The 27,942-nt window shown below is 49.0% G+C and overlaps 1 protein-coding gene and 1 pseudogene across 2 annotated transcripts in view; both read left to right on the plus strand.

The window, feature by feature from the left end:
* Positions 1-19,981, plus strand: part of Vav1 (vav guanine nucleotide exchange factor 1) — a 60,345-nt gene extending 40,364 nt beyond the window's left edge. The window contains exons 20-27 of one of the 2 annotated variants that reach the window (XM_004632804.2): positions 1,521-1,657; positions 1,932-1,997; positions 5,283-5,314; positions 10,152-10,268; positions 12,452-12,539; positions 15,051-15,165; positions 16,647-16,798; positions 19,198-19,981. In XM_004632804.2, coding sequence (XP_004632861.1) covers positions 1,521-1,657; positions 1,932-1,997; positions 5,283-5,314; positions 10,152-10,268; positions 12,452-12,539; positions 15,051-15,165; positions 16,647-16,798; positions 19,198-19,251 — 761 coding nt within the window. In that variant the 3' untranslated portion in view covers positions 19,252-19,981. The remainder of the gene's footprint in view (positions 1-1,520; positions 1,658-1,931; positions 1,998-5,282; positions 5,315-10,151; positions 10,269-12,451; positions 12,540-15,050; positions 15,166-16,646; positions 16,799-19,197) is intronic. The other variant, XM_023717086.1, reaches the window with a different exon arrangement.
* A 4,679-nt stretch (positions 19,982-24,660) lies between these two features.
* Positions 24,661-25,959, plus strand: LOC101560602 (annotated as a pseudogene).
* The last annotated feature ends 1,983 nt before the right edge of the window (positions 25,960-27,942 follow it).

Consider the following 27,942-nt stretch of genomic DNA (forward strand, 5'->3'; position numbering starts at 1 on the left):
GCGGGGCGGGGCGGGGCGGGGCGCCGCTGCGGCGCGGAGCCCGCGATGGAACCCGGGGGTCGTCGCGTCCGGCTCCTCATGCAACAGCACAGGTTCTCTTGTGTCCTGAGTCCTCACTGACCTTGAAGGGCCAGGGCCAAAATGTTGGCTGTCCTTGTAGCCCTTCTTCTTCTCTAATTTTTTGGTCTGCAAACTTGTTAACCCTCCAGAAGAGAAGCTTAATGCTATTATTACCCTATGACATGGGCATTTGAGCATAACCTCGCTATCTCTCTGAATATCAAATGCCTTAGACATAACATGGAACAGGTATTTTCTATCAATCGTTGATATGCTAAACTTTAAATCCCTATAGAATGTGAAAAAAATGGCATTCGTGTCCCAGCCCCAAACCACCTCCCCCGCCAGGCCCCAGGGGAGTCACAAATAATGAATGCGTTTGGAGCATTTCTGTTGCTCCAGAATTGTGCGGTAAAATCAATTAAATGGAAAATAAGCTCAGTTCACAGAGGCTGCTTCCACCGGTGGCTGCCGAACAGGACAGGACACATTTTTTTTTAGTGTGTTTTTTAGTGTGTATGTGTGTGGGTTTTTTTTTTTTGTTTTGTTTTGTTTTGCTTTGGTTGCTGTTGTTGTTTTGGTTTGGTTTTTTTGTTGGTCATGTTTTGTTCCGGGTTTCACTACGCAGCCGGACTTGTAGCGGTCCTCCTATTTTCAGCCTCGCCGGTGCTGGGATTACAGGCGCGCAGCACCACGCCTGGACTCCCTCACCCCGGGGGCGGGAGGGCCTGCAAGGCATGCAGGGCCACGGATCGAACCCCAGCCCCTGTGTTTTTCAGCATTTTGTTATCATAGAATGTTCTATTAGGAAGCACTCCAAGGAGTGCTCCCCTACTGCCCAGAGGGCACTCCTGTGGAACCTCTGTCATAAGAGACTAGTTCTGCCAGCCCTTGAACTGCCTATGAAGAAAACACGTAGTCGGGGGTTTTTGCTTTATCCAGTCTTTCTTTTTTGGTGTTTGGCCGGCGAGGCGTGTGGTGGTGAGGATTGTACTGTGGTCCCCTGCAGCTGCCTAAGCTTGCCTAAGCAGGTGCTTTAGACTGCTGAGCTATCTTGCCAGCCCTGCCTCTAGTCTCTTTTATTCAACATAATGAATTTCATTGATGAAGTTGCCTCTAACAGTGGCACACCCTTTTTCATCACTGTATAGTATTCCACACCATGACAGTACCACAGTCAGTTTTTTTCAGCCTATGAGGACATTGATTTGTTGCCTGGCTTTGGCTATTGCAAATAAAGCTGCTATCTGACATTCTTGGTCATGACTTTTGATGGAAATGTTGTCACTTCTCTTGGGAATATATATTGGAATGGAACTGCTGGGTACCCTCACCACTACTTGATATTGTGAGTCTTTTTAATTTTAGCCACACTTGGTGGAGGATGGATAGTGAGACACAAACTTCAAAGTCCTTGACTTCTGCCCACCTTGCGCCACCATGTCCTCTGTGTCCTCCAGGTCTGCCTAAGATGGAAGTGCTTCAGGAATACTATGGGCTTCCTCCACCTCCTGGAGCCTTCGGGCCCTTCCTGCGGCTCAACACTGGGGACATCGTGGAACTCACTAAGGCTGAAGCTGAGCAGAACTGGTGGGAGGTATAGGCTGAGGCCGGGGTGGAGGGGTGGGCAGCTGAGTGTGGTGTTCTGGGTGCAGATGACCTTGGGATGGGGTCACAGCCCCCTGAGGCTGGGAGGGGCGATGTCTACAGGGGGCGGTTTCTGGGCTGCGTTGCTCTGGTTCCTCCCTCTTCCTAGTAACTTGACACGGGGTGGCCCTCTCTGGCCCACCAGACAGATGGATAAGTAGTGACCACCCGACACGTGCAGAGGCGCCTGAGTTCTGCTCCTGTTCTGTCTCCTGTGTTTTTAGGGCAGGAACACGTGCACCAATGAAGTTGGCTGGTTTCCCTGTAACCGGGTGAAGCCCTATGTCCATGTGAGTGTCTGGAAGCTGGGGGGCCTGAGGGCGCTGGCCTGAGTGAGGTCCTGGGAGGACGGCAGACCTGGGGGACCCCTGTAGGGGGCAGGGGCACTGCCAGCTCAAGCTTTTGCTCTCTTGACCAGCTGGCCGGCCTGGGAACCATAGCCCGTCTTTTCCTCCTTCATTCTTTTTTCTTGCAGTACTGGGGATGGAACCCAGGGCCTCTGCACCGAGCTCCACTCCCCACCATTTTATATCTTTTTTTTTTTTAAGTCCCAGAAATACTTAGTCACTAAGTTGCCCAGGTTGGGTTCGAACCCTTGATCAATCCTCCTGCTTAGCCTCCCAGAGTGCTGGGGTGACAGCGCACACCACCGCACCTGGCTTCTTCCTTAATTCTTTTCTGAGGTCCTTTCCACCACACGGGGTGCTGCCTGGAGAAAGAAGGCGTACAGCAGCGGCCTGTCCTGCCTCCCTTCAGGGACACAGGACTGAGCCCTGTGCAAGCTTTGCGCCTGCTCCTAGCTGGGGGGGGGGGGAGCCTGCCCCCCTCCCGATGGTGACTTCAGATCTTTCCCGCTCTCCCCACACCTCAGACATGTCCTCCCCGTCACAGCCATGACACCAGTATCACTTCACAGCCCCAACCAGAGCACAGAGAGGAGCCCTCCCTGGGCCGGGCCTCACTGTAGCTGATTTCGACCTGCTCAGCGGCTGTGCGCTTCACCTGCCCACGCGTTCTTCCTCTTTCCCGATGCCGTTACTGACCCCGTGGCCCAATTTGTTCTCACAAGAACTGTCTCAATATTTCACCATGATTTTAAAACACAAAACTCCACCCGGACATCATTCTCTTATGCAATCCACAGCCTTGTTCCAGGCTTCCCAAGAGACTTAGAAAATGCTGTTGCATTCTACAGCTTCCTCACTGTCACATTACAGTGCGAGTTTCCAGTGTCATCCTTTCACCCAAATTTATCGGGTGATAGTAGGGGAGGGTTTGTCACATTCCCCACCCGCCTGAGGACCACCAGTTACCCACCTGCTGTCATTTACTGTCTAGCTCGCCATCTCTGCACTTCGACCTGTTCCCATCTGTCTGTTGTCTAGCATCAGCATCATTAGTTGTCTCTTATATCTGTCATCTCTTTATATCCATATCTGTCATGCATCTCTCTCCCTATCACCTATCTATATCTATCTATCATGTCATACCATCATCTATCATCCATCTATTTACCTACTGTCTGTTGCCCATTACCTCTCACCCACTTATCTCATCAATCACCGACCTGTCTAATCCCACCTTTCATTGATCGATCTGTCCTCTGCCTTCTTATTAATCATCTACTCTATTATCATTTTCTTACCCTCATCTGTTACCTACCTCTTGCTTGTCCGTTTGTCACCTGCCACCTGCGTGTGTAGGTGCCACCTCCCCATCTCTCCCTGACTCAATTTATACTTAGCCATCCATTATCTACTTGCCTGTTTTCATCTGGCTGACCCACTGTTTTCTCTTCATCGTCATCTATTACATATTTACATGTAATTTAATCTATGTCCATCAACTGTTATCTACCCACATGTCATTTCATTTATTATCTCCACATGCATCTATGATCTCTTCACCAGCTATTTTTCTATTCTGTGCTTAACTACCTGCCTATTACCTTTTTATTTTTAATTTAGTATAGGTAGTACAGGGTCTACAGGATGTTCAGGGTCTCACTACGGAGATCAGACTCGTAGTAATCCTCCTGTTTTCAGCTTCCCAAGCGCTGGGATTACAGTGTGCGCCACCACACCCAGTCTCAATCTCCGGCTCAGTGTGCCCCAGGGGCAGAGCCAGCAGAGCATACCAGGGATCAAACCCTGGTCCTCTCGTCTGTCTAAGCAGGCGGGTAGTCCATTATGCTATCTGTCCGGCCCTTTATTATCTCTTATTTATCTTCTTATCTGTCTTCTCTCAGTTACACACCCATCACCCCACCGTCTGTCACCTGTCATCACCCACCAGGAACAGCTTTTGGGTTCTTATTTGAATCCTGACCTGGAAGAGCCCCCCAGGCCAGTCCCTGTGTCCTTGCACGTGTCCCTGTCACTCTTTAGCAGGCCCTGGGCTCTGGTGCCCCACCAGACCTGCCCTGGATGCTCCCTGGCCTGGCCTGAAGCCAGCCCTTCCCCCTCCCTGGCGCCAGGTCCTCGCAGCAGGCAGGGGCGCGCGCTCAGACTCTGGCCGCAGGCGTCTGCACCTCTGTCCTCCTCCGCAGTCATTGGGCTCCAGGCTTGAGTGAGACAGGAGGGCGACTGCCCAGCCTCCAGCCACGGCCGCAGCAGCTGCTGTGATCTGGCTCCTGGTGCGGCCCTCGGGAGGCGCTCGGTGCAGACACCAGCAGGTACCAGGGTGGATTCGCATTTCTGCTAGTTGGCTCTTAGGGGTCGATACTGATCTGCAGCCTGGATTTTAAAATGTTTCTGTTTTATTTTTGGATCTTTCCATATCACTTTACACAGAACCTCCCCCCCCCCCCCCGTCTCTCTCCTTTTCTTTTTTAAACAGTCGAGATGAATTTTGCACAACACACGATTAACTGTTTCCAAGTGAGCAGCGCAGGGACGCTGGCTCTAGGCAGTGTTTCCTCTTTGTGGAAAATCTCTGGGGCGGGTGAATCTACAGATGCAGAAAGCCACCGGCAGTGGGCAGCTGCCGAGCAGGGGCTAAGATTTTCTTTTGGGGTGATCGAAGCATTTTGGAACTAGGTAGAGGTTATGGCTCCTCATTCTTTGGATTATTACTTTTGACTGTGACAAAGTAGACATTGCATGACATGGGCCATTTCCACCATGAAATGGGATCATTTTAAGGACACGTTTAGTGGCGCTAAGCATATTCACAGTGCTGCAATCCACCCCCAGAATCCATCTCCAGAACATTTTCTATCTCCCCAAACTGAAAGCTGGACCCTATGCAATGCTGTCCCGTGCCCTCCCCAGCCCGGCACCACCACTCTTCCTGTCTCTGTGGATCTGACCATGCTAGAACCCACTTGGGAGTGGGACCCTTCAGTGTGTGTCCTTCTGTGTGTGGCTCAGCTCCCTGAGCAGCACGGCCTCGAGTCCCATCCACACTGTAGCAATGTGAGAACTTCCTTCCTTTTCATGGCTAAGTAATACTCCATTGCATGGATGGGTCCCACTGTGTGCATCCACCCTTCCATCCCTGAGTGAATGAAGTGCCTTACAGCCTGTTACCAGCCTGTGGCTCTGCCCTGAGCCCAGGTCTCTGTCTGTTCCTAGGGACCGCCTCAGGACCTGTCCGTTCATCTGTGGTGAGTAGAACCATATTCTGCTAGTTGGGCTGTCTGGGCTGGGGACCCAGGCTGGGGAGAGCAGCCTTCTAGGCCAATCAATTCTTTGTTCTCTGAACTTTGGTGATGGGCTTCTGAGTCCAGCCCTGTGCTGAGGGTTGCTGGGGGGAGGAGACGGAAAGACTCCTCCCCCTAGTGGTTATATGAGGCCTCCTTGAGACGTAAGTACCTACATGCTGTTGAGCACTCCTAGGGGTGAAGGGTCACTGTGACTTTTGGAGCCTGTGAACCTGGGTTTGAATTCTAGCCTTAACATTATTTAACTGTGTTGCCTTAGTTGGTGTCTTAGCCTGTGTTTCCATTTTCTACTGGAAAATTGCTTAGTTATAAGGGCGGGTGAGATGGCTCAGTGGTCTAAGTGCCTGCTTAGGCAAGCCCAGGAAAAAGGGTTCGACTCCTGGCACCACAGGCTGAGCCGGCTCCAGCCCTGGGGCACTGAGCTGGCCAAGGAGACCCGGCTGGTGGTGCATGCCTGTAGTAATCAGAGCCAGGGAATCTGAAAACAGGATCACTACAAGTCCAAACTTTGTGGTGAGACCCTGTACCAAATACATTAAAAAAAAAAAAGTTTAGTTACAGTCCCAATTTGATAGTGCTGGGGGGGGGGGGGCGTAAGTGAACCCGTTGAGGGCTTACTAGGGAGCCTACAAACTGAAGCACTTTGTATATAGGTAGCGTTGGCCGCTGTCAGGATCATGTTCTTTGTTCTTTTTGCTTTTCATTCAGTACAGGGCCTACAGGGTCTCACTAGGTCGATCGGACTCGTAGTGATCCTCCTATTTTCAGCCTCCCATGTGCTGGGATTACAGGCGCGCACCACCACGCGCAGTATCAGTCACCATCTTAGCGCCCCCTGCCGGCGGGGCCGGCACGGCACGTCGGGGACCGAACCCCGCTGCGAGTTGGCGTACGCAGGCCCTTCAGTCTTGCGCTCTCTGGCCTCCTCTGTGTTCTCGGTTCTGAGATGACAGCCGCTTTTCACGCGTTCACGCCTCCGATTTGGGCGTGGCTCCCGCAGTCGCTGGGGTCCGGGCCTCCTGCCCAGCCCAAGGGAGGCAGCGGTTTCTTGCTCCCGGTGCGCAGGCGTTTCACAGCTGGCTCTTCCTCGGTGAGGACGCCAGTGCTTTGCACTCGTGTGTAGGGCATGATCAGAATGTGCAGCGGACACTTGCTTTTTAAAAGTGTATCGCAGTAAAAGATGCGTTGGCGCGAGCGTCCCATCCCCCACCCCACACCCCCTTGATTTAAAGGGCGCCATCCCGATGTTCCCGGCGCTTTCTTTTTTCCTTTTTTTTTTTTTTTTTTTTTTTTTTTTTTGTGCAGTACTGGGGAGGATTGAACTCAGGACCTTGTGCTTGCCAGGCACGTGTTTATTCTGCTGAGCTCTTTCCCCAGCCCTCCGGACATTTCTGAGGCAGTTCTGGGAGTGCGCTTGCCTGAAGGGCTTCACAGGTGCAGTTAAAATAATACAGCGAGTGCCGTGCGGAGTGTGATCTGCGGCAAGGGCGGCCCAGAAAAACCACACAGCGTCTTCCCCTTATTCAATGCACCTAGCCCTGAGCGGCTTCCGGCTCTTCCCCAAGTCAAGATGACCACGAGTGGGAGGTGCTTTGAATTGATTCAGGATACCGAGGCACTCGTGACTGCACAGCTAGACCCCCCAGAGCGGACTTCCAGAGCTGCTTCAGAAGGTGGCCAGATCAGCGGGATGAGCGTGTTTGAAGTGGGGGCATGTAGAGGGAGATTGCTGGTGGTGGGTGTCTGATTGTAATACATTTTTTGGGGGGAGGGTTGGCTCCACCCACCCTGAGGGCGGGGCTGGCGCAGCATGTGGTGCCGGGGATCAAACCATGGTCCCCTGCACCTGCCTAAACTTGCCTAAGCAGATGCTTTTAGACCACTGAGCTATCTTGCCCACCCCATACATTTTTAAAATGTAAACTTTCACCGTATTTTCAGTCACCTCTGTATCTGCACTTTCATGAAGTCCTCTAACCCTTCCCCTAACCCCATAAAATAATAGCTAGTCTCACTTCCTTTTTTTTTTTTTTTTTTTTTTTTTTTTTGCGGAGGAGGAGTCCTGTTTTTGCAAAGGAAAGCTTAAAGAGGGGAAGTGATTTATTTAGTGCCACATAGTGAGGAAGTGACGGAGAAGGGATTTGAACCCGCAGCTGTCCGACTTCCTCTCTCCATAGTCATGACAGGGCACATGGTCATCCTGCTTCCGTTTGCCGAGTGCACACATTATAGCCCTTCACGTGCTTTCTCACCATCTACTAAGCGTGTCTTTCTGGCGGCCCTCATCCTTTTGGAAAAGGAAATTGAGGTTTCGGGTGGCAAGAATACATTCCGAGGGTTTAAAGCAGGCGGGTGGTACAGACTGGATTCGAACCTCAGTCTCTGAGGGCGGAGCTGGCCCTACCCCTTGTGCCAAGCTGTGGGCAACAGGGATGGACTAGTTCAAAATAATGTTTCCATTTTGGCTGCAAGGTTTAAGAGAGTGCTAAAAGTTTCCATGATCGAGATGTGTACTACATAGTTGGGTATGACGGTACAGGCCTGCGCCCGGCACTTTGGAGGCTGAGGCAGGAGGATCTGAATCTGAGCTCAGCCTCAGCAATTCAGCTATTTATTTATTTTGTTCATTTGTTTGTTTTGAGACTGGGTCTCGCCTTGTATGCAGGCTGGCCTTGAACTTGCTTATGTAGCCCAGGCTGGCCTCAAACTCACTGTGAGTCTCCTGCCTCAGCCTCCCGAGTGCTGGGATGACAGGCATGCACCACAATGCCTGGCAATTTAGAGATATAGAGAGAGCCTGTCTCTAATAAAACAGAAGGGCCTGGAGCCATGGCTCAGAGCCAAGACTGCGGGTTCAAGGTAGTAACCAAACGAATGAAATCAGAATATGTTAGCACAATATGTAAAAACAATGAAAAGCACAGCAAAACGATCTACAAAGGACAAAAATATGAAAATTATAAATAGAAGATTCAAGAGGTCCAGGACTAGATCCAAAGAAATGGCTGTCTCCTTAGAACCTATGTTTCCATGGACTTGTTTTGAACTTGTTTCTAAAAGTAGAATTGAGATGCATTCCCATAGAATTTACCACTTAATGGGCCGTGGCTTTTCTATCCCTATTTGTATTTAGATTTGTGCTACATTCTATATTACGTACAATATAATTGAAATTTAAAAGTAAAAGATTAAAATTTATAATTAAAATTATCTGTACTATATAGTTACCCTTCAGTCATATTATACATCATGCAACACGTACTGACATTTATAGATTTATACATGTGTTAAGGGCAATTATTACATAATTACACATTATACAATTGATTATTTATATTTTGCTTTTACATATATGTAATTTTACATATAATGTTATATTTACATTAATACTATTTATTCACATTATCACATATGTAGATAAAATATCAATCATTTATTTTATTTTTTTTACATTTATTTAGAGTGTGTGTGTGTGTGTGTGTGTGTGTGTGTGTGTGTGGCCAGCTCAGCCCGCCTGGGGGAAAGGCTGGCAGGCATGTGGTCCTGGGGGATTGAACCGCGGTCCCTGTGCTTTGCCAAGCTTGTTCCAAGTAGGTGCTTTAGACCACTGAGCCATTTCTCCAGCCCAATCATTTATACCACACATTTATATTTTTATCATTACTACAAGTTGCATATATTTATATATTATATATTATATACTGTATTACACTAAATGCTATTTATACTACACTATATAACATACTGTATCATAATACAGTATGTTACATTCCACGTATGAATGACATATCATATAACTGGTTATTTATGTTGTACTTTACATGTACATAATTATGTTTCTTTTTTGCATTTATATTTCATATTTAAACTTATATATTATAAACAGTCAATATTACTGATGTTTACATTTGCATTTCTATATTACATAACATGTTATGACATATATATTACATTTTATTACATGTTCCTATTATGTTATATGGTATATCAACTTACACTCCGCACAGTAATTACTATATACATTTATGTCAGACTGTCATATATTACATATTTATACTTATATAAATTTGTAATTATATATTGTATATAATGAGTATATGATTATATATACTTGATGTATTACTGATATTGTACGCTTGCATTTACATAATATGCTCATATGTTTAGTAATATTTGGCACATTAGTGATGGAGTGCAGCCGCCCCTTCTGTCCAGCCCCAAACACTTTCATTGTCCCTGAGAGCAGCCCCGTTACCGGCCACCCGCGTCCCCTCCCTTCTCCCGCCCCGAGCCCACCTCCCGCCTCTGAACCCGGTGCTGGGCCTTCGCACGCCTCCGCTCAGAGCCCAGTTCTTCCCAGGAGCGTGCTCCTGCTGGCCTGGTAGGGGCCCCATTCCTTGTCAAGGCTAATTTTTCCATTTACTTTAATTTTTTTTTTTTTTTTTTGTACCAGGGATCGAACTCAGGACCTTGCGCTTGCCAGGCAAGCACTTATTCCACTGAGCTATCTCCCTGGCCCCCATTTACTCTAATCTTTAAAGGTTGCATTACAGTATTGTTTCCTTTATTGCTACTTACCTGGATGGCTGGCATCTGGGTCCCTCTCGCCCTGGCTGCTGCCCGGCCCGCCCCGGCCTCGCACGCCCTGGAGCCGCAGCCAGCCCCAGGAAGGACCGCAGGACCGACCGACCGACCGACCGACCGACCGACCGACCGACCGACCGCTAATGACTCTGGCGGCCGGCCGAGGCCTGAGGCCCTCCCCTGCGTCTGCCCGCAGGTACGCGGGCCCCGTGGAGCGCGCGGGCGCCGAGAGCATCCTCACCAACCGCTCGGATGGGACCTTCTTGGTGCGCCAGAGGGTGAAGGACGCGGCGGAATTCGCCATCAGCATTAAGTGAGTCCTCCCTCCCTGGTCCCGCTCCTCGCTTAACCTGGGCTCCGAAGAGGAAAGAAAGGGAGCCCCGCTTTCACTTTATAAAACAGCTGCAAGACAGATGTAATTCCCAGGGAGGGTCCCAAAGATCGCTATCCTGGAGTAGGTTGCAAATTGCCGTCACCCGGTTGTGTCCTGCAACACCAGCACTCACTTCCTGTCTGCGTTTCCAAGCTCATGACCACACTCCTCCACGCCCTTTCCCAGACCCTTCACAGCCTTGAGTAACTACACTTCTGGTTACTTCTTTGAGGCCAACACTTTTAGCGTCTACATGAGTAAGAATGGGTAGCATTTCTTCGTATCTCATTTATTTCATTTAACATAAAGTTCTCTAGTCTTATCCATGTTTGCTGCTCGTGACAAGGATTCTTTTTTAACAGCTTGGTAATATTCCATTCGGGGTACGGAGCATCGTTTCTTTACACACGCACCTGTCGCAAGGCACTTAGGCTGATTCTGGAGCAGCAGACGTGGGCGTGGGCATGCCTCTTCCATATGCTCATTTGATTTTCTTTGGATATCCACCCGGTAGTGCGAAGACCTGATCGTAGGGTAGATCTAGATTAGGTCTCTGAAAGAACCACTGCACACTGCTCTGTAATAGCTGTTCTAATTTGCATGCCTCTTTTGTAATATATTTTTAAATATATTTGTAATATATTCAAAAGTATTTGTAATATATTTTTATTGGGGATTAAGCCCAAGTTCTACACATTGAACAACATCTCCAGCTCTTTTAAGGTTTTTTTTTTTTTCTTTTTTAACTTATTTTGAGACAGGGTTTTACTAAGACGCTAAATTGCCCATGCTGCACTTGAGTCGGGGATCCTGCTGCCCGGGGTCCCAGGGGTGCGGCACCGTGGCTGCTAGGTGCTGGTCTTAAGTGGGGGCTTCCCTCTGGGAATCCAATGCTGCTTGAAGAACTTGCTTCTTTCGGAATCACCAATAAGTTATTTTTTAGGTGAACATTGAAGTTAATTTTGTTTGTTTGCTTCCAGTACTGAAGATCAAATAGAAGGCTTTTTACTGAGCTATATCCCTAGTCCTTTATAAATAACTTTTTTTTTTTAAAGAAAGGGTGTTGCTAACTAGCTAAACTGCCCAAGCCTGGCCTTCAACTTCTGATCTTCCTGCCTCGGCCTCCTGTAGTCCTAAGATTATAGGCACGTGACGCCATGCCTGACTCATTCAAACTGATTTTTACATTGCTTTACCTTTTATATTTCAAAAGATAATTATTTCTTTTACTTGTTTATATTGTATGGACATTTAAACCCCAGAGCTACAAGAGACCATGCCCCAGGTAGGAATTCCCAAGGTGGCATGCGTTTTCCTCTTTGGATCTGACACAAGCTTCCCGAGCACCGCCTTTGGGTTCTCCTAGCCTTGGCGCCTCTCTGAAAGTGTTACCGTCTGGGTGACTCAGTCTTACAGACGACAGGAGGGGTCACAGTGCCAGCCTCCTGCTAGGCCCAGGAACTCACTCTTCCACGTCCTCAAGATGTGAGCCCTGCGGTCACCGAGGCCTGCAGAACTCTTAGTGTGACCGGGCATTGGCTCATGCTTATTGCTGGCTCGGCTTATAGTTTCATCTCCAGTTTTGACCTCTGGAAATTTCCCTCACTTTCCTTCAAGAACTCACCTTTTATTTTTCACCTTTGTATTTCTAAGGGGTTTTAGTGAGAGGTTTTTTGGCCTTTCAGGCTGCCGTACTGGCTGAATGGCTGTCTCATCGGAGTCCCTGTCAGTCTGTGGGCTGCCATGTCGGCAGCAATGGTTCTTGCCTTGCATGGCTTCTGAGTTCTGTCATTCTCCATACTGGGGGAAGTGGACTTTTCTCTTATTGTCTGTTGAAGAACATTGCTTTCTTTATGTGGTCTTACTGACCTCCTTACAGTCCTGGGCACAGGGGAGATGGGTCCTCTTATTTGGGACAAGAACTGGTAGTGAGCACAGCAAAAGCCCCAGGGGAGGGACTCCACCGCGACAGCCTCAGTGCTGGGCGCAGAGGTCGCCCTTCCCCGAAGGAGCCAAGGTCGCCTCTTCTTGCAGGTGTAGCCTGGAGCTGAGTATTGCAAGGGGGTGGGCCAGGTCCTCAAACTCAGAGCCTAACCAGCCAGCCTTTCTCTTTCTTGTTCTAGGTATAACGTCGAGGTCAAGCATATTAAAATCACAACGTCAGAAGGACTCTACCGGATCACGGAGAAGAAGGCTTTCCGGGGGCTTTTGGTAAGGACCAGTTTCTGCCCATCCCGGAGCCCAGGCAGCACCCTCCCAGGAAACCTACCTTCAGAGCCCCATTTTCCATATTCACAGTGACCCCTCTGGCAGCACTGGCCTGCGACTTACTCTCCTAGCGGCCAGCGAGGGAAGTGAGCATTTCTGGAGTGGTTGTTAGTGTTAGGGCGTAATAGCTAGGACCCCAGTACACCCCCAGGCCCATCTATCAGCGCCCACAGTCTGTCCCACTTCCAGGCGTAGCTCAGCATAATCTGCCGAGGACCATTCTGCTAGGATTGCAGATGTCTGTTGAGTATCGTTTGCTTCTGTCTGGTGCCCTGTAATTTTTGATAATTCTTTAGACTTTTTAAGCCTGTTGGTCTAAGACACATAGGCCTGACGCAGGGGCCCAAGAGTCCTTAAGGAGCTGTGGGGTCCTCCTTAAAGAACATCCAGAATTCTGTAGCTGAGGTGTCAGCATTTTATTTGTTACAGTGGTGTCTTAGATTTCACTTGGTCCTCAAAGGAATCTGTTGATTCCTCAACAGATTAATTCATGCCACAAATACGTGTTTCTCCCTTTAACCTTTCATTTCTTTCCTTTTTAATTTTTTTTTTTTAATGTATTTGGTACAGAGCCTCACTACACAGCTTGGATTCATAGTGATCCTCCTGTCTTAGACTCCCCAGTGCTGGGATTACAGGAGTGTGCCACCACGCCCTGTTTTGGTGGCTGGCCCAGCATGCAGTGCAGGGGATCCAACCAGGGTCCTCGCACCTGCCAGGCAGGCACTTAGCTCACCGAGCTGTATCCCTGGCCCAGACTTTCATTTCTGAGACTGTCTGTCTGTTTGTGGTACTGGGAATTGAACCCAAGACCTTAACACCGAGCCACCTCCCTGGCCCTTTTCTATTTTTTATTTTGAGACAAGGTCTTACTAAGTTACTAAGTCATCCTTGCTGGGCTTGAATTACCGGCGTGCACCACCATGCTGAGTTCCGGTTTCTTGTTACTCAGAAAAACAAAAAAGTGCCGTGGTAGTGCAGTGAATATGTTGGGCCTGCCATGTGGATTCACTGTTTGCTAGTATTCTGTTCCTTGTACTTGGGCCACTCACTCTGTCTCCTCCGCCTCCAAACTATTTAAGAACAGAACGAGAATTCTTTGTCCTAAGTGACTTCAGCACGAATCCTCCCAGACCCAAGATGTTCTCCTAGCTCAGTCCAGAGTCATCAGACTGGGATCAGCAGAACACTGATGCAAAACCATGGTCCAGTACACTGTAGTTCATATGAGAAGCTGCTCGATTGCACCAGTTATAATTTTTAAGCTGTTTTCCCCCTAGGAATCCGAGTAGGAACCATACATTGCATTTAGTTTTTACCTCCTTGGTCTTTTTTTTTGGCGGAACCAAGGATTGAACTCAGGCCCTTGCACTTGCCAGGGAAGCACTTATTCCACTGAGCCATCTCCCCAGCCCCTTTTGGTCTTCTTTTTTATTTTTTTATTTTTTATTTTTTTTTAATTTTATTTATTTATTTATTTATTTGTGTGTGTGTGTGTGTGTGTGTGTGTGTGTGTGGCCAGCTCAGCCCACCAGGGGGCGGGGCTGGCTGGCATGAGGTGCTGGGGGATTGAACCGCGGTCCCTGTGCTTTGCTAAGCTTGTTCTAAGTAGGTGCTTTAGACCACTGAGCCATCTCACCAGCCCCTGGTCTTCTTTTTTAAAAATGTATTTGGTACAAGAACTCACTATGCAACTTGGACTCATAGTGATCCTCCTGTCTCAGCCTCCCCAGCACTGGGATTACAGGTGTGTGCCACCATGCCTGGACTTGGTCACCCAGCTCAGCATGCCCCAGGGGGCAGGGCCGGTGTGGCCTGCAGGACTGGGGAATCGAACCCTCCTTCTTAGTATTTTGTTTATAATAATTTCTTAGGATTTTTTTTTTTTAATCTTTCTTGATCTTTGAATATTTTGAGTCTGAAACTCTCAAACGTGGAGTGTCTGGTTTTAAAGAATATTTTTGAATGTTGACTTGCCTGAGTATTTTCTCATTATTAGATTTTGGCTTATAAAGAACTCAGCCACTCTATGACTTGGGCTTTCCAATTATGAGATGGAAGATTCTTGAACATGTTCATCATCAAGCAGGATTTTTGGGCAATCAAGATGCTGTGTAATATGTCCATTGGCCAGCATAACGGTGCTTAAAAACTATTACTACTACTACTACTAAAGATGAGGCCCTTGATATCCATAGCAGTCGTTAGATTTGGTGAGCTGATTATTTGTTAAATTTATCTTGAAGCAAACTGATTGGTTGCCAGCAGAACTGGCCCTGGGCTGTTAGGTTTCTCTCCCGTAACCTGGGCCTCACCACTCAGGAAGGGAAGGATTTCCTGTCGTGGGAAGCATACAAGGAGCCATTTGCCAGGGAGTCCAGGAAGAGGGTGCTGGCTCTGTCCCGTGTGGCCAGGCCAGCTGGGATCACTTGTGTGGTGCGCGTCCCCTTCCAGGAACTGGTGGAGTTTTACCGGCAGAACTCCCTGAAGGATTGCTTCAAGTCTCTGGACACCACCTTACAGTTCCCCTACAAGGAGCCCGAGAGGAGAGCTATCAGCAAGCCACCAGGTGGGTCTCAGGCTGGGGCCTGCAGCCCCGGCTTCTCCCCAAGCAGAGGGAGAGTCTGGGGTGTCTAATGGGTGTCCAGAGGTCACATCTGTGCAACAACAGAACTTCTTTTTCTAATTTTTTTTTCCATTTGTGTACTTGGTACAGTGTGTCACTACGCAGCTTGGACTCATAGTGATCCTGTTTTCAGCCTCCTCACCACTGGGATTACAGGTGTGCGCCACCATGCCTGGTCTCTGTGGCCAGCTCGGTGCACCAGGGGTGGAGCTGGTACGGCATGCAGTACCCAGGATTGAATCCGGGTTCTTGCGCTTGCCTAGGCAGGCACTTAGACCGCAGAGCTATCTCCATGGCCCTCATTTTGATTTTTTTAAGAAGGTCTCATTATGTAGCCCAGGCGGGCCTAGAATGTACAGGGATCCTCCTGCCTCGGCCACCCAAGGGCTGGGATGACAGGTGCATACACAGGCCAGAATGTTGTATTCTTCAAAAGGGAATATCAGCATATTAGTATTTTGAAACAAAAATCATTTCAACCCTCATTACCCAATAAAACCAATGTTTCCATTTGTCTCCACATCATTTACGTGTCTTTCTGTGTGTATTCAATCTAGAACGCTACAAATTAATTCCATGTCTTGCAATTTCACTTACTATGAGAAGTTTACTCTGCCTTTTTTCTCTGCCACTACTTACCTTTCCCTCATTCTCTTCTTTTGACCCTTGGTCGTCTTTAAGAAAATAAAACTTAACAACCTAGAATGAACTTTTTCATAGCTTTCTTGTTCTTCCTTTTTTTTTTTTTTTTTTTTTTTTGGTGCTATTAGAGATCAAACTCAGGACCTTGCGCTTGCCAAGCAGGCACTTCTGCCCCTGAGCTATCTCCTGGCCCCTTCTTGTTCATTTTCTGTAGGCGCAATCATCCTTTGGTTCTCATGGGGGATCGATTCTGGGTCCATCCCTCCGGTCCACAGATGCTCAGATCTCTTATCCACAACAGTACAGTACTTCCATAGACTCACACACAGCTTCCTGGAGACTTCGAATCATGACTTCCAGGACCTCATTCAATAAAAGGCCATGGAGATCGCTGCTGTGCTGCGCCATGGAGGGAGCGGTGACAAGAAAATACATCTGTATGCATTTAGTACCATCTCAGTTTTTTTTTTTTTTTTTCTTGAGTATTTCTGGTCTGAGTCTGGTTGAAACCATGAATGTAGGATCCACGGAAACAGGGCCAGATGGATAAAAAAAAAATCAAAATGATTCCAAAAATGGATGCATTTTCCTAAACTTGGATGCTCTTTAGGGCAGGAAGATGATACTGTTTTACAGTCGTGAGCTGTAAACATAGGGGACACCAAAGGAGCCATGCAGCTGGTCACCCAGAGTGGGCTCCTGAGACGAGGCATCGCCTCTCCACTGCCACCTGCTGGTGTGGACAAGCCAGACACTTACCCACCACTGTTTTCTATCCGCAGCAGGGAGCACCAAGTATTTCGGCACTGCCAAAGCCCGCTATGACTTCTGTGCGAGGGACCGATCAGAGCTGTCCCTGAAGGAGGGTGACATCATCAAGATCCTCAGCAAAAAAGGGCAACAAGGCTGGTGGCGAGGGGAGATCTATGGCCGGGTGAGCAGGCACGGGGGTGGGCAGCTAAGGCAAGGGTGTGGGTGTGGGCGACCCAGCTGTGGGACTGCACCGGAATTGTGCACTGGAGGAGGTAGGGTGCAGCTGAAATGGACAGAGATGCTTAATGCGCTTCTGTAAACTACACTTATTTATTGAACACCTGCTCAGTGCCAGGCATTCTTCTGGGTGCTGAGGATGGTAAAACTTCCATCCTCATGAAACTCACAGTCTAGTAAGGAAGATGTAACCTAAACCTGTAGACTTGTGACCAGTCAATGGAGACACTGAGTGATCCAGGTTGGGATGGGGTGTCACAAGGTGACAGAGGTATCCCAAAGGGTCACCTGGCTTATCCTAGCAGCAATCTTGAGTGACTTCTAAGAGGCCAGGCTGAGTAGTAGGGTCCACAAAAAGACAGCTAAGTGAAACAGTCATTCTCAGGGCTGGGGGAAATGCTTTCCACAAAAGACCCAGCATATGCAAAGTCCCTGGAGTCAAGGCAGGATGAGCACGTGTGGGGGACACAAAGACAGGGATTTGTATCTGTCTTGTTCATTAAATCATTGCCAGTGCTTGGAACAGGGCCTGGCACACAGGAAGTGTTCAGTATACATAGAATGCATGAAGAAGCATGCCTGACACTACTCACTGTGCTTTTTGCCTTCGGGAATAGGATGGGCCTCCCAAGGCTCTCCAAACTAACTTATTTCTGCTTAGCTCTCGCTTTTGTTCCACCTAAGTAAAGTGCCTTATTTATTTCATCCATAGATGAATTTCTGGCTTCTGAAATTCTTCCTTGCTTGGAGAGTTCCTTCAAAAAATTTGCTGAGTAAAGACAAGGACAATTATTAGGGTTTACATTCTACTGGGGGAAACATAGGTGAGGGAAACACTGATCAGGGTTATTGTTAGGCAAGTAAATTGGTGGAAGAGATTGTGAGTGAGCTTAGTGAGCAGTGGAGGACTTTGACAGGCTTTAGGTCTGAGAGGCACAGGATTCACCTGCAAATCCATTCATAAATATCCATCCTTCTTTATGTCTATCTTTATTTAGACATCTGTTTATCCACCTGCTGGGACATCCACCAATCTTCAATCCATCCATCCATCCACCTATCTGTCCATTTGTCCATCCATCATCTACCTGGCCACAGACTCACCCAGCAACCCATTCATACACTCATACACCCATCCATTCATTCACACATCCATTTATCCATCCATCCACTCATCTATCCATCCATCTACACATCCATCCATCCATTCATTCATCAATCCATCCATCCACATTTCTATCCATCCATCTACACATCTGTCCATCCATCCACTCATCTATTCATCCATCCATCCACACATCCATCCATCCACCCATCCATCTGTCCATCCATCCACACATCTATCCATCTATCCACTCATCTATTCATCCATCCATCCACATATCCATCCACCCACCCATCCATCTGTCCATCCATCCATCCATACTTCTATCCATCCATCCATACATCTATTGAACCATTCATCCTTCTATCCATCCATCCACACACACATCTATCCAACCATCCTTCCATCCACACATCTATCCATCCATCCATCCATTCACTTATCCATCCATCCATCCAACCAATCACACTTCTATCCATCCACCCACCCACCCATTCATCTATCCATCTATCCACACAGCCATCTCCTCAAACATGCATATGTGCATCCCACCCATCTACCCATCCATATGTATTAATGCATTCATTTGTCCGCCTCTACCTCTGCTTTCATCCACCCACCCATCCGCCCACCCATCATGCATCCACTAACCCCTGCATTCACTATCCCACCTATCTTCTCATCCAACAAATAAGTACTGAGTATATGTTGTGCGTTAGAAACTGTTCTAAATTCTAGAGATTCAGTGGTAAGCAAGACCGACAAGAATCCCCACATCCTTGCAGTGTGTTGGAGGGATTAAAAATAAAGCCTGTAAATGTGTAAAACATGTGACTAATCAGATGCTGTTACTATGGAAAAAGAGGAAGGGGAGAGGAGACGTGGAGTGTTTCAACAGGGCTTGCATTTTGGCAGGGGACGAGGTAGGCTTTACTGACAAGGTGATGCATAAACAGACACTTTTAGGAGGCAGTGCGTCATGCTTGTGTGTGTTTGGACGTTCTATTTTCTTTTCTTTTCTTTCTTTTTTTTGGTGGAACCAGGGATTGAACCAGGCCCTTGAGTTTGCCTGGGGAGCACTTATCCTACTGAGCCATCTCCCCGGCCCCTGGATGTTCTATTTTCTGAGGTAGAAAAAAATAGCACATGCAAAGGCCCCGAGGCCGGCAGATGCCTGCTGTATTGAGGAGGAGGAACCGTGCTGAGCTGTCCCTCATGGATTTCCCTTTTCTTTCCAGATCGGCTGGTTCCCTTCAAACTATGTGGAAGAAGATTATTCTGAATACTGCTGAGCCCTGGGACGCTAGCGGAGAGATGACAATCCACAGGCTCTGAGCTGAGGAGGAGCAGGCAGAGACTCTGACAGGTCCCGGATGGCGGAGTCTGGACGGGCTGTGGAGGGCCAGTGTCCAGCTGGCAGGGCTCCCGGCCAGTTCCCTGCCATGGTTAATTTATAGCACACCGATTGCCTCTTAGGTCCTCCCAAAAAGGCCTGGATCAAGACGACTGCTTTTAATAAAATGATGAATGCAGGGACTGGTACGTTCAGGGTCCACACAAGTCTTCTGGCTCCTCTTCCTTTCATGCTGGGTGGGACAGCTGCACATCCTGGTTTGCCTAGGGTGGCCCAGGGACTGTTTTCATTCTCCCCAGTGTCCTGGTTTGGATGATACATTATATAGTTACTGGGTCAGGTTGTCCCCCTCAGAGGAAGACCCCAAAATAAGGACTTGGGGGTGCAAGATTTTATCTGGGAGATGAGCCCAGGATGCAGCTGGAAAGGAGCGCGGCACACAGATGGCAAGGAAAGGACCCAAGATGGGAGGTCCATGGACCACTGGGCCGGTCCTGTTGGAGTCAGCGCGGAGCACACTGGGAGCCGAGGCACGGAGCCGGCCACTTCCACAGCAGTGCTTGACGGCTGTGCGTGCTGGGTCCTTCATGCAGGGCTGACTGGATCGCAGATGCGTACACTGGGGTCTTTAACTGGGGCGGGGGAGTCACCCAAGGGAATTGGCGCTTATAAGAAAAAGGCACGAGGCTGCTTCCAGAATAAAGGAATTTGCAACCTTTTATTGGCCATTGAGGTGGGCTCAAGACCAGTTTGTGTCCCTTGGCCAGGGGACCGGATCAAGATCACTAGGTGGCCATGCTCAATTTGTCCTAGAAGTTGTGGGATTTTGTTTTCTTCCTTTTTTTTTTTTTTAACCTTTTCCCCAGTTTTTATTATTTTATGTTTGCAACGCACAAAAAATACTCCATTGTGGGGAACTGGCGCGTGGACATATCGCATCTGGACCCTTTCACTTCCTCCTCCTTTCCTTCTTGTCTTCCTCCAGTTACAGATCACCCGCCCACCTCCACAAAGCCCTCTCCCATTTTCGATCATCCATCTTTAATTTGCACTTTATAGCTTGGGTTTCTCATATATGGATGGACCACATGACCTTTAGCTCTCTGGGTCTGATTCATTTCACTCAGCACTGTGGTCTCAAGAGCCATCCGTTTTCCTACAAATGACTCAAATCTACCCTTCCTTATGGCTCAGTAGTACTCCTGAGCACGTACACCTATGACTGCATCACCCTTTTATCACATTCCTATACCCGTTCATCTGTCGATGGACATCTAGTCTGCTTCCAAGGTTTAGCTACGGTGAGCCGTACTGCTGCAGCGTATGTGTTTGACTATATCCCTATGGTACAATAATTTTAATTCTTTTGGGAAGAAAACTAGAAATATAATTGGGTCCAATGGAATTTCTCTCTTTCTCTCTCTCTCTCTTTCTTCTTTCTTTCTTTCTTTCTTTCTTTCTTTCTTTCTTTCTTTCTTTCTTTCTTTCTTTTTCTTTTTTTCTTTTGCCAGCAGCACAAAGGCAAAACAGGAGAAACTGCTGAAACGCTGATAAGAATGCTGTTTGGAGCAGCTGTTGGAGGTGTTGGAAACTGCTAGTTCTCCTGGGCTGTTCTGCTGGACGGCCTTGTCACATTGGTCCCTGACCATCATGGCCAGAGCCTGCTCTGGTGGCAAGAGAGTTAGAGGGACTGTGGAAGTCATCAGTCTGTGTGGACAGCATGGGAATTGGGGAGGGTGGTGGAAGGAGTAGGGGACTGGCCCAATGATTGCTGTGCTCCACTTCAACACAGGATGCTGCCGTCATGGTTTGGGGTTTTGTGCAAGAGAAACAATATAGTGTAGGACACATTTGATAATATTGTTTTGTAATGAATCGCCCAAGAATCACATGCAACAGGTGCAGGAAACCTTTGCACACACTAAACACTAAAGAATCCAGCTGAGGACCTGGATTTCCTAACGATGCCTCCCACAAGTCCAGCTGGAGGCCTGGAGCCCACAGCAAAGTCCCATGCAAGCCTGCTTCTTGGATCTGTGCTGAAAAAGCCTGAAGGTCAGAGGTGGGAGCCAGGAAGTCTATGCCAGTGGGTGAAGGGTCTGCCAGCAGCCGAGGGATCTGCACTGGAGCCAGGAAGCGACGCTCAAGGTGAGCACCAGGGCTCCCCCAAAGGCACCACAGCCGTCCTCAGCAGCAGTGAGGTCCTGAGCTCCTCCGGCAATGAGACAAGCTGAGTCCCCATCAGGAAAGCCAGTGCGACAAACTTCTCCATGAGGCTGAGCAGGGCACCATCTTCCCCTCCAGAGCCAGGAAGCGATGCTCAAGATGAGGACCAGAGCTCCCCCAAAGTCCACCGGGAAAGGCAGCGTGACAAGGCCCTCCAGCGGAACAGCCCAGGAGAACCAGCAGCCTCCAGCAGCCCCAGCAGCTGCTCCAAACAGCATCCCTAACAGTGTTCCGGCAGCTCCTCCTGTTCTGCCTTTATGCTGCTGGCAGCAGCCCTCAGGCGGGCCTTCTGCACCCAGTTTCTTGCTAGTTTAATTTAGCTGGGTGTAAGAAGCCGCCCACTAGTCAGAAACCCACTACACTGCCTGTGTTACTGCTACAGCCTTCTCTACTCAGTAGCAAACCTCTGCATCCTGGGCTCTTAGGGGGGCGCTAACGAGTCTTCTTTTCTTGCAGCACCCTGAAGATGTCTGGGTTGTGGGTGGCATAACAGGATAATGCGATCTGTCTCTGGACCCCCTCGTGGCATAATTCTTTTCTCTCTTGCCTAACTATTCTCAAAGAGCCCTGCTTAACTTTGTCACAGGAAGCGCTGACTCAGACTGATGGATGTTCTTCCACATATATTATTTATGGCCAGACTTCTTTTTTATTTAATAGACTTTATTTTTAAAATTGCGGTAAAGTACACAGAACACGCAGTCTACCGTCTTCACCATCTTCACCTTGCGTGTGCATTTCGGCCAAGCTAAGGATATTCACAGAGCCCCACGACCACCGCCACCCCCACATCCAGAACCTTTTCATCCCCTGAAACTGAAGCTCTGTCCTCATTAAATGACGTCCCCATTTTCTTCTTTTGCCAGCCCTTGACAATCACTGTCTCCTGGCCAGATTTTCACCTAGATTCCTTCAGAGCTTAAATTTTTTGTATGTTCATTAAGTCAAGATTCAAAATCTCTAAGTAGGCTTTTTATATTCAAAAGCCAGAAAATAGATTTTTTTTTTTTTTTTTTTTGATAAATCTCCCGCAGGCTGCTAGAATAACTCACAAGTAAAAACAGAGCAGATCTGACAGACCAAGATGGAGGAGGACCATGGATTTAAGTTGATTTGGAGAACAATAAGTCCTTCTGAAATATTTATTTTCTACTTAATACTTCCAAATATGACCCCCCAACCCCTAGGAAGGGGGACAGATCCCACGCAAAGAAGCCAGACTTGCCCTGGACTGCAAGAGCAAACATCACGTGAATGCTTCACCTTCAAAACCAGCTTTGTGGATGGTCAACCCCAATAGTCAAGAGCCCAGAAAGATTCGAAGATGCTCTCCACCCCTGTAAACTTAGCTGTGAGACTGAGAATGCCTGATGTGTCTAAACCACAGCAAGATGAGTGCACCTGCTCAGGAGCCAGCTTTCCACTGTTGGGACAGAATACAGGACATCCCCAGTGCAAGGGAGGAGAAGCCTGTTTCAGCTCAAGGGCTCAGAGGTGGCAGGCCAAAAGCAGCTGGCTCTGTGGCAAGAGTGCCGTGGCGGATGGGTGTGATGGAGGACCGTCGTGTAGCTCAGAGCAGCTGGGAGGCAGAGGTCGGAGAAGAGCCTGAGAGGAAGGTGTCAGGGATCCTCTCTAGACCCCAAGTCACTCCCGTGACCCTCTTCCTAGTAGCCCAGGTGGCCAGGAGCTCCTCAGTGGACAACTTATTTATTTAACGTTTTTTAGCAGAACCAGGAATTGAACTAAGACCCTTGCGCTTGCCAGGCAAGCGCTTATTCTACTGAGCCATCTCCCCAGCCCCTGGACAACTTACTGATGAGGTTAGGGCTCTCAGGATCCTGTCACCTCTGCAGACACCTCCCAATCCAGTCAAGCATCCAGACACAAAGCCACACTCTTAACCATCACTAGTGGCTGGCAGAGGGCCTTCTATGTCTTAGGGCTCCCTCCAACTCCAGACAGACTGACATATACATAACTGTACACACACACACACACACACACACACACACACACACACACACACAGGTGCAGGCTATGGTACAGCAGCCTGATGTGAAGTGAAGCTCGAAAGCAGATTTGGGGGATAATAGAGTCACCAGTCATCAAAGACTACAACAGGGTGTGAGGGTCTGCCCCTGCCTGTGGCTCTACCATGTGGGCAAGGGAGTGGGTCACCCAGCACTGGTGTGCTTGAAGTCCTGGGCTCGTTCTTGGAGTTACTGAGCATCACTGTCTTGAGCCCAGGCTGAACTTTGACCCCAGACTGGCCTCTCACTCTGGCCCTCTCAACCTTGGCTCAATACAAGGTGGTACTGGTCTCCTTAGGCTAAGTTTTGCTGTAGTAATGTGTGAGCCCACACCTCAGAATCCCACACACAACTCCTCCATGTGTGGAATTCAACTGTGCAGCACAGAAGAAATTTCTGGAGGGGAGAAAATGCTCAAAGAAGCCAGGCTCAGACTGTGTCAGGCTCATGACAAGAAGAAAAGAGGGCTATTCTTTTTCCGGTTCCAGGTGCTTGGCAGCTGCGGTTTACAGTGCAGTTATGGCCAAGTCCAAGAACCACACTACGCACAACCAGTCCTGAAAATGGCATCAAGAGACCCCAGTCACAAATATATGAATCTCTGAAGGGGGTACAGCTCTAGTTCCTTAGGAACATGCATTTTGCCAAGAAGCACAACAAGAAGGGCTCCAAGAAGATGCAAGCAAACAATGCCAAGGCCATGAGTGCACGCGCCGAGGCTATCAAGGCCCTTGTCAAGCCCAAGGAGGTCAAGCCCAAAATCATTCCAAAGGGAGTAAACTGCAGGCTCGCTCAACTTGCCTACGTTGCCCACCCCAAGCTTGGGAAGCGTTTCTGTGCCCGCACTGCCAAGGGTCTCAGGGTTTGCTGGCCAAAGGCCCAGGCTCCAGCCAAGGCTGAGGCTCCGGCTTCTGCTCCAGCCCAGGCCCAGGCTCCAGCCTCTACTCCAGCCAGGCTCTTGTAAAGGTGCCACAGTAAAAGCCTCTTATCTGCTGATGTAAAAACAGAAAAAAGAGGGAAAAACAAGCTAGGAGGTGCTGCGGCCGCTACTAGTAGTTTCCAGGCGCTGCCAGGCGGCTGGGATCAAGCGGATCTGAGGCTGTGACCTGGCCCCTCGGGGGACTGGGGGCTGGTGGCTGGTGGCTGGTGGCAGCAAGATAGAAAAGCCGATGGCCAAGTGGGGTGAAGGCGACCCACGCTGGATCGTGGAGGAGCAGGCAGACGCCACCAACGTCAACAACTGGCACTGGACAGAGAGGGATGCGTCAAATTGGTCAACAGAAAAGCTGAAAACACTTTTCCTGGCAGTGCAAGTACAAAATGAGGAAGGCAAGTGTGAGGTGACAGAAGTAAGCAAGCTTGATGGAGAGGCGTCCATTAACAATCGGAAAGGCAAACTCATCTTCTTTTATGAATGGAGCATCAAACTGAACTGGACAGGTACCTCTAAGTCAGGAGTACAGTATAAGGGACATGTGGAGATCCCCAATTTGTCTGATGAAAACAGTGTGGATGAAGTAGAGATTAGTGTGAGCCTTGCCAAAGATGAGCCTGACACAAATCTCGTGGCCTTAATGAAGGAAGAAGGGGTGAAACTTCTAAGACAAACAGTGGGAATTTACATCAGCACCCTCAAAACAGAGTTCACCCAGGGCATGATCTTGCCGACAGTGAATGGAGAGTCAGTAGACCCACCAGGGCAGCCAGCACTGAAAACTGAGGCATGCAAGGCTAAATCTGCTCCTTCAAAAACCCAGGCCAAACCTGTTGGTGTCAAAATCCCCACTTGTAAGATCACCCTTAGAGAAACCTTCTTGACATCACCGGAGGAGCTGTACAGAGTGCTTACCACCCAAGAGCTGGTTCAGGCCTTTACCCACGCTCCTGCGATGCTAGAAGCAGACAAAGGTGGGAAGTTTCACACAGTGGATGGCAACGTCTCTGGGGAGTTTACTGATCTGGTCCCTGAGAAACATACTGTGATGAACTGGAGGTTCAAATCTTGGCCAGAGGGGCACTTTGCAACCATCACCTTGACCTTCCTCGACAAGAATGGAGAGACTGAGCTATGCACGGAGGGCCGGGGCATCCCTGCCCCCGAGGAAGAGCGGACGCGGCAGGGCTGGCAGCGGGACTACTTTGAGGGCATCAAACAGACCTTTGGCTATGGCGCACGCTTGTTTTAGGGCTGGCAGCAGGGGCTCCAGCCTACCCAGCACTTGTGACTGGGGCTAGTGACTCACAGGATTGTATCATCCCAACTGCTAACTTGGGGCTGGGGCCCTCTCCTCCATGTATACCTTGGGTTTGTGCATGTTTTCTGCTGGGTGGGGTCAGAGGGTAATTTCTCTTTTATGTGTACATACGCTAAATAAACGTAATTTTAAAAACAAAAACAGAAAAAAGAAGAACAAGAAGAAGAAGGAGAAGGAGGAGGAAGAGGAGGAGGAAGAGGAGGAGCAAGAGGAGGGGAGGAGGACAAGGAGGAGGATGAGGAGGAAAGAAGGATGGATGGTCACCCAGGGCACAGTTCACCTCCTCTAACACTTCACTTGCGAAAGAAAATCAAGTGGGCTTGACTAAATGAACTGGGCATGGATGTGTAACCTTCCAGGGGGAAAGGCATAAACATTTGGAGGGCAGTGGACAGCCGCTTATCTAATTTGTGCATTGGCATTCACTTGTGTTTGTGATGAACGCTAATGAATGCCAGTTACTACGGCCAAGTTGTGTCCCTCTTAAAATGTACAAAGTGAAGCCTCGAGTGAGTCTCAGAAGCGTATATTTGGAGATGAAGTCTTTAAAGAGAGCATCAGGGTGAATGGGGGTCACTAGGATGGCCTCCAACCCGCTCTGGCTGGTGTCCGGATGCAAAGAGGAGAGGAAGGCAGGGACGCACACAGGGATGGCAGCAATGGACTCAGACACAGGAGTGGGGAGGAGGCATCTACAAGGCGAGGAGAGAGGACTCCAGAGGATTCAGCCTTGAGGACGCCGTGATCCTGGCCTGCAGCCCTGGAGCTGTGGGACAGCACATTTCTGTCACCCGAGGATGTGCTGCTCCTGCTCGGCTTCAGCCGCCACGTGGCTTTCTCTGCATACCCAGATCCCCCTCCTTTCTCTTGTAAGGACTCCTGTCGCCCGTTTCAGGCCTACTGGAAACCCAGCAAGCCTTCATCTCAAAGTCCCCAACTAACCTAGCTTTGAAATAGGGGCCTTTCAAAGCATTTTTAGGGTTCTTTCAAAGATTTTTTACTGCAGTACATAATGATTACAAAACAGAGGAGAGCGTCCTTTTGGAGGGAGCGCACGGGGTGTCCTTGTGTAGTTGTAAGGCGGGGAAATACAGAGCAAGTGGGACGGGCTCGCTGCTGGGTCATCACTTCTTTCATCTCTAGTGATTCTAAGGGCCTCGCAGCTTGGAATTAATTTGTGTCAGAAGGGAAATGCTTGTATCCAAAGAAATGGCTCTCGAATGGTGAAATTCCTGGAGATACAGTCATGCATGGCGCTGGTTTTTATTTGGGGCCTGATCGTACCCCGCGAGGACTCCATTCCGGCGGAGCGGCAAAGCACGGCCTCAGGGGCTCAGCGGGGTGCTTCCCTGGGTCCCGCGTTCCCGGGACTCGTTGCCACTGGACGCACCGCAGCACCCGCTTGAAGCTGCGTGCAGCCCTCTAGTGGCTCTCAGGGAGATGGCGTCAGCTTCGGCTCCCCGCTCCAGGCTCCAGGCGACTGGCGAATGGGCTGGTTTCACCGGTGGATGGATGCCGGCGCAGGGCTGGCCAGTTCTCGTGGAGTCAGTTCCTCACCATCACAGCTGACTGCAAACCAGTGTCAGGCTCTCCACTGCCCCACCCCACCCCCAGAGCAGCGTAGGCCACCCCGGAGAGCCCCGGCACCCGCTGGGCTGTCCCACAAAGCCCTTTGTACCGATCACCTCCCTTCTTACCCTGTCATCCTGGCCCCAAGGGGCAGGAAGGAGCAGAGGAAGGAGCTCCGCCGGATATGGCTTCCAACAGGCAGTTCACTTAGCATCTGCACCACGGAGAAAGATAAAGCAGGGCACAGGTTAGGCAGTGTTGGCTTTTTTTTTTTTTTTTTTTTTTCTTTTTTTTCTTTGTTTTGAGGAACCTGGGATTGAACTCAGACCCTTGCGCTTGCCAGGGAAGCACTTATTCTACTGAGCCATCTCCTTGACCCCCTATTCTATTTTCTTAAATTGACAAATAAAATTTCAGACACGCCTCCACAACCACAGGCTCTACATTGGCCAAGTCAACCTACCACGTATCAAAAATATATTAAAAACGCATCTGTGATGAATACACACACACTGTTTCCTAATTGTCCCGCCCTCCCATACAGTGTAG

This window comes from Octodon degus, unplaced genomic scaffold, assembly GCF_000260255.1.
Source record: "Octodon degus isolate 3935 unplaced genomic scaffold, OctDeg1.0 scaffold00050, whole genome shotgun sequence".
NCBI lineage: Eukaryota > Metazoa > Chordata > Mammalia > Rodentia > Octodontidae > Octodon > Octodon degus.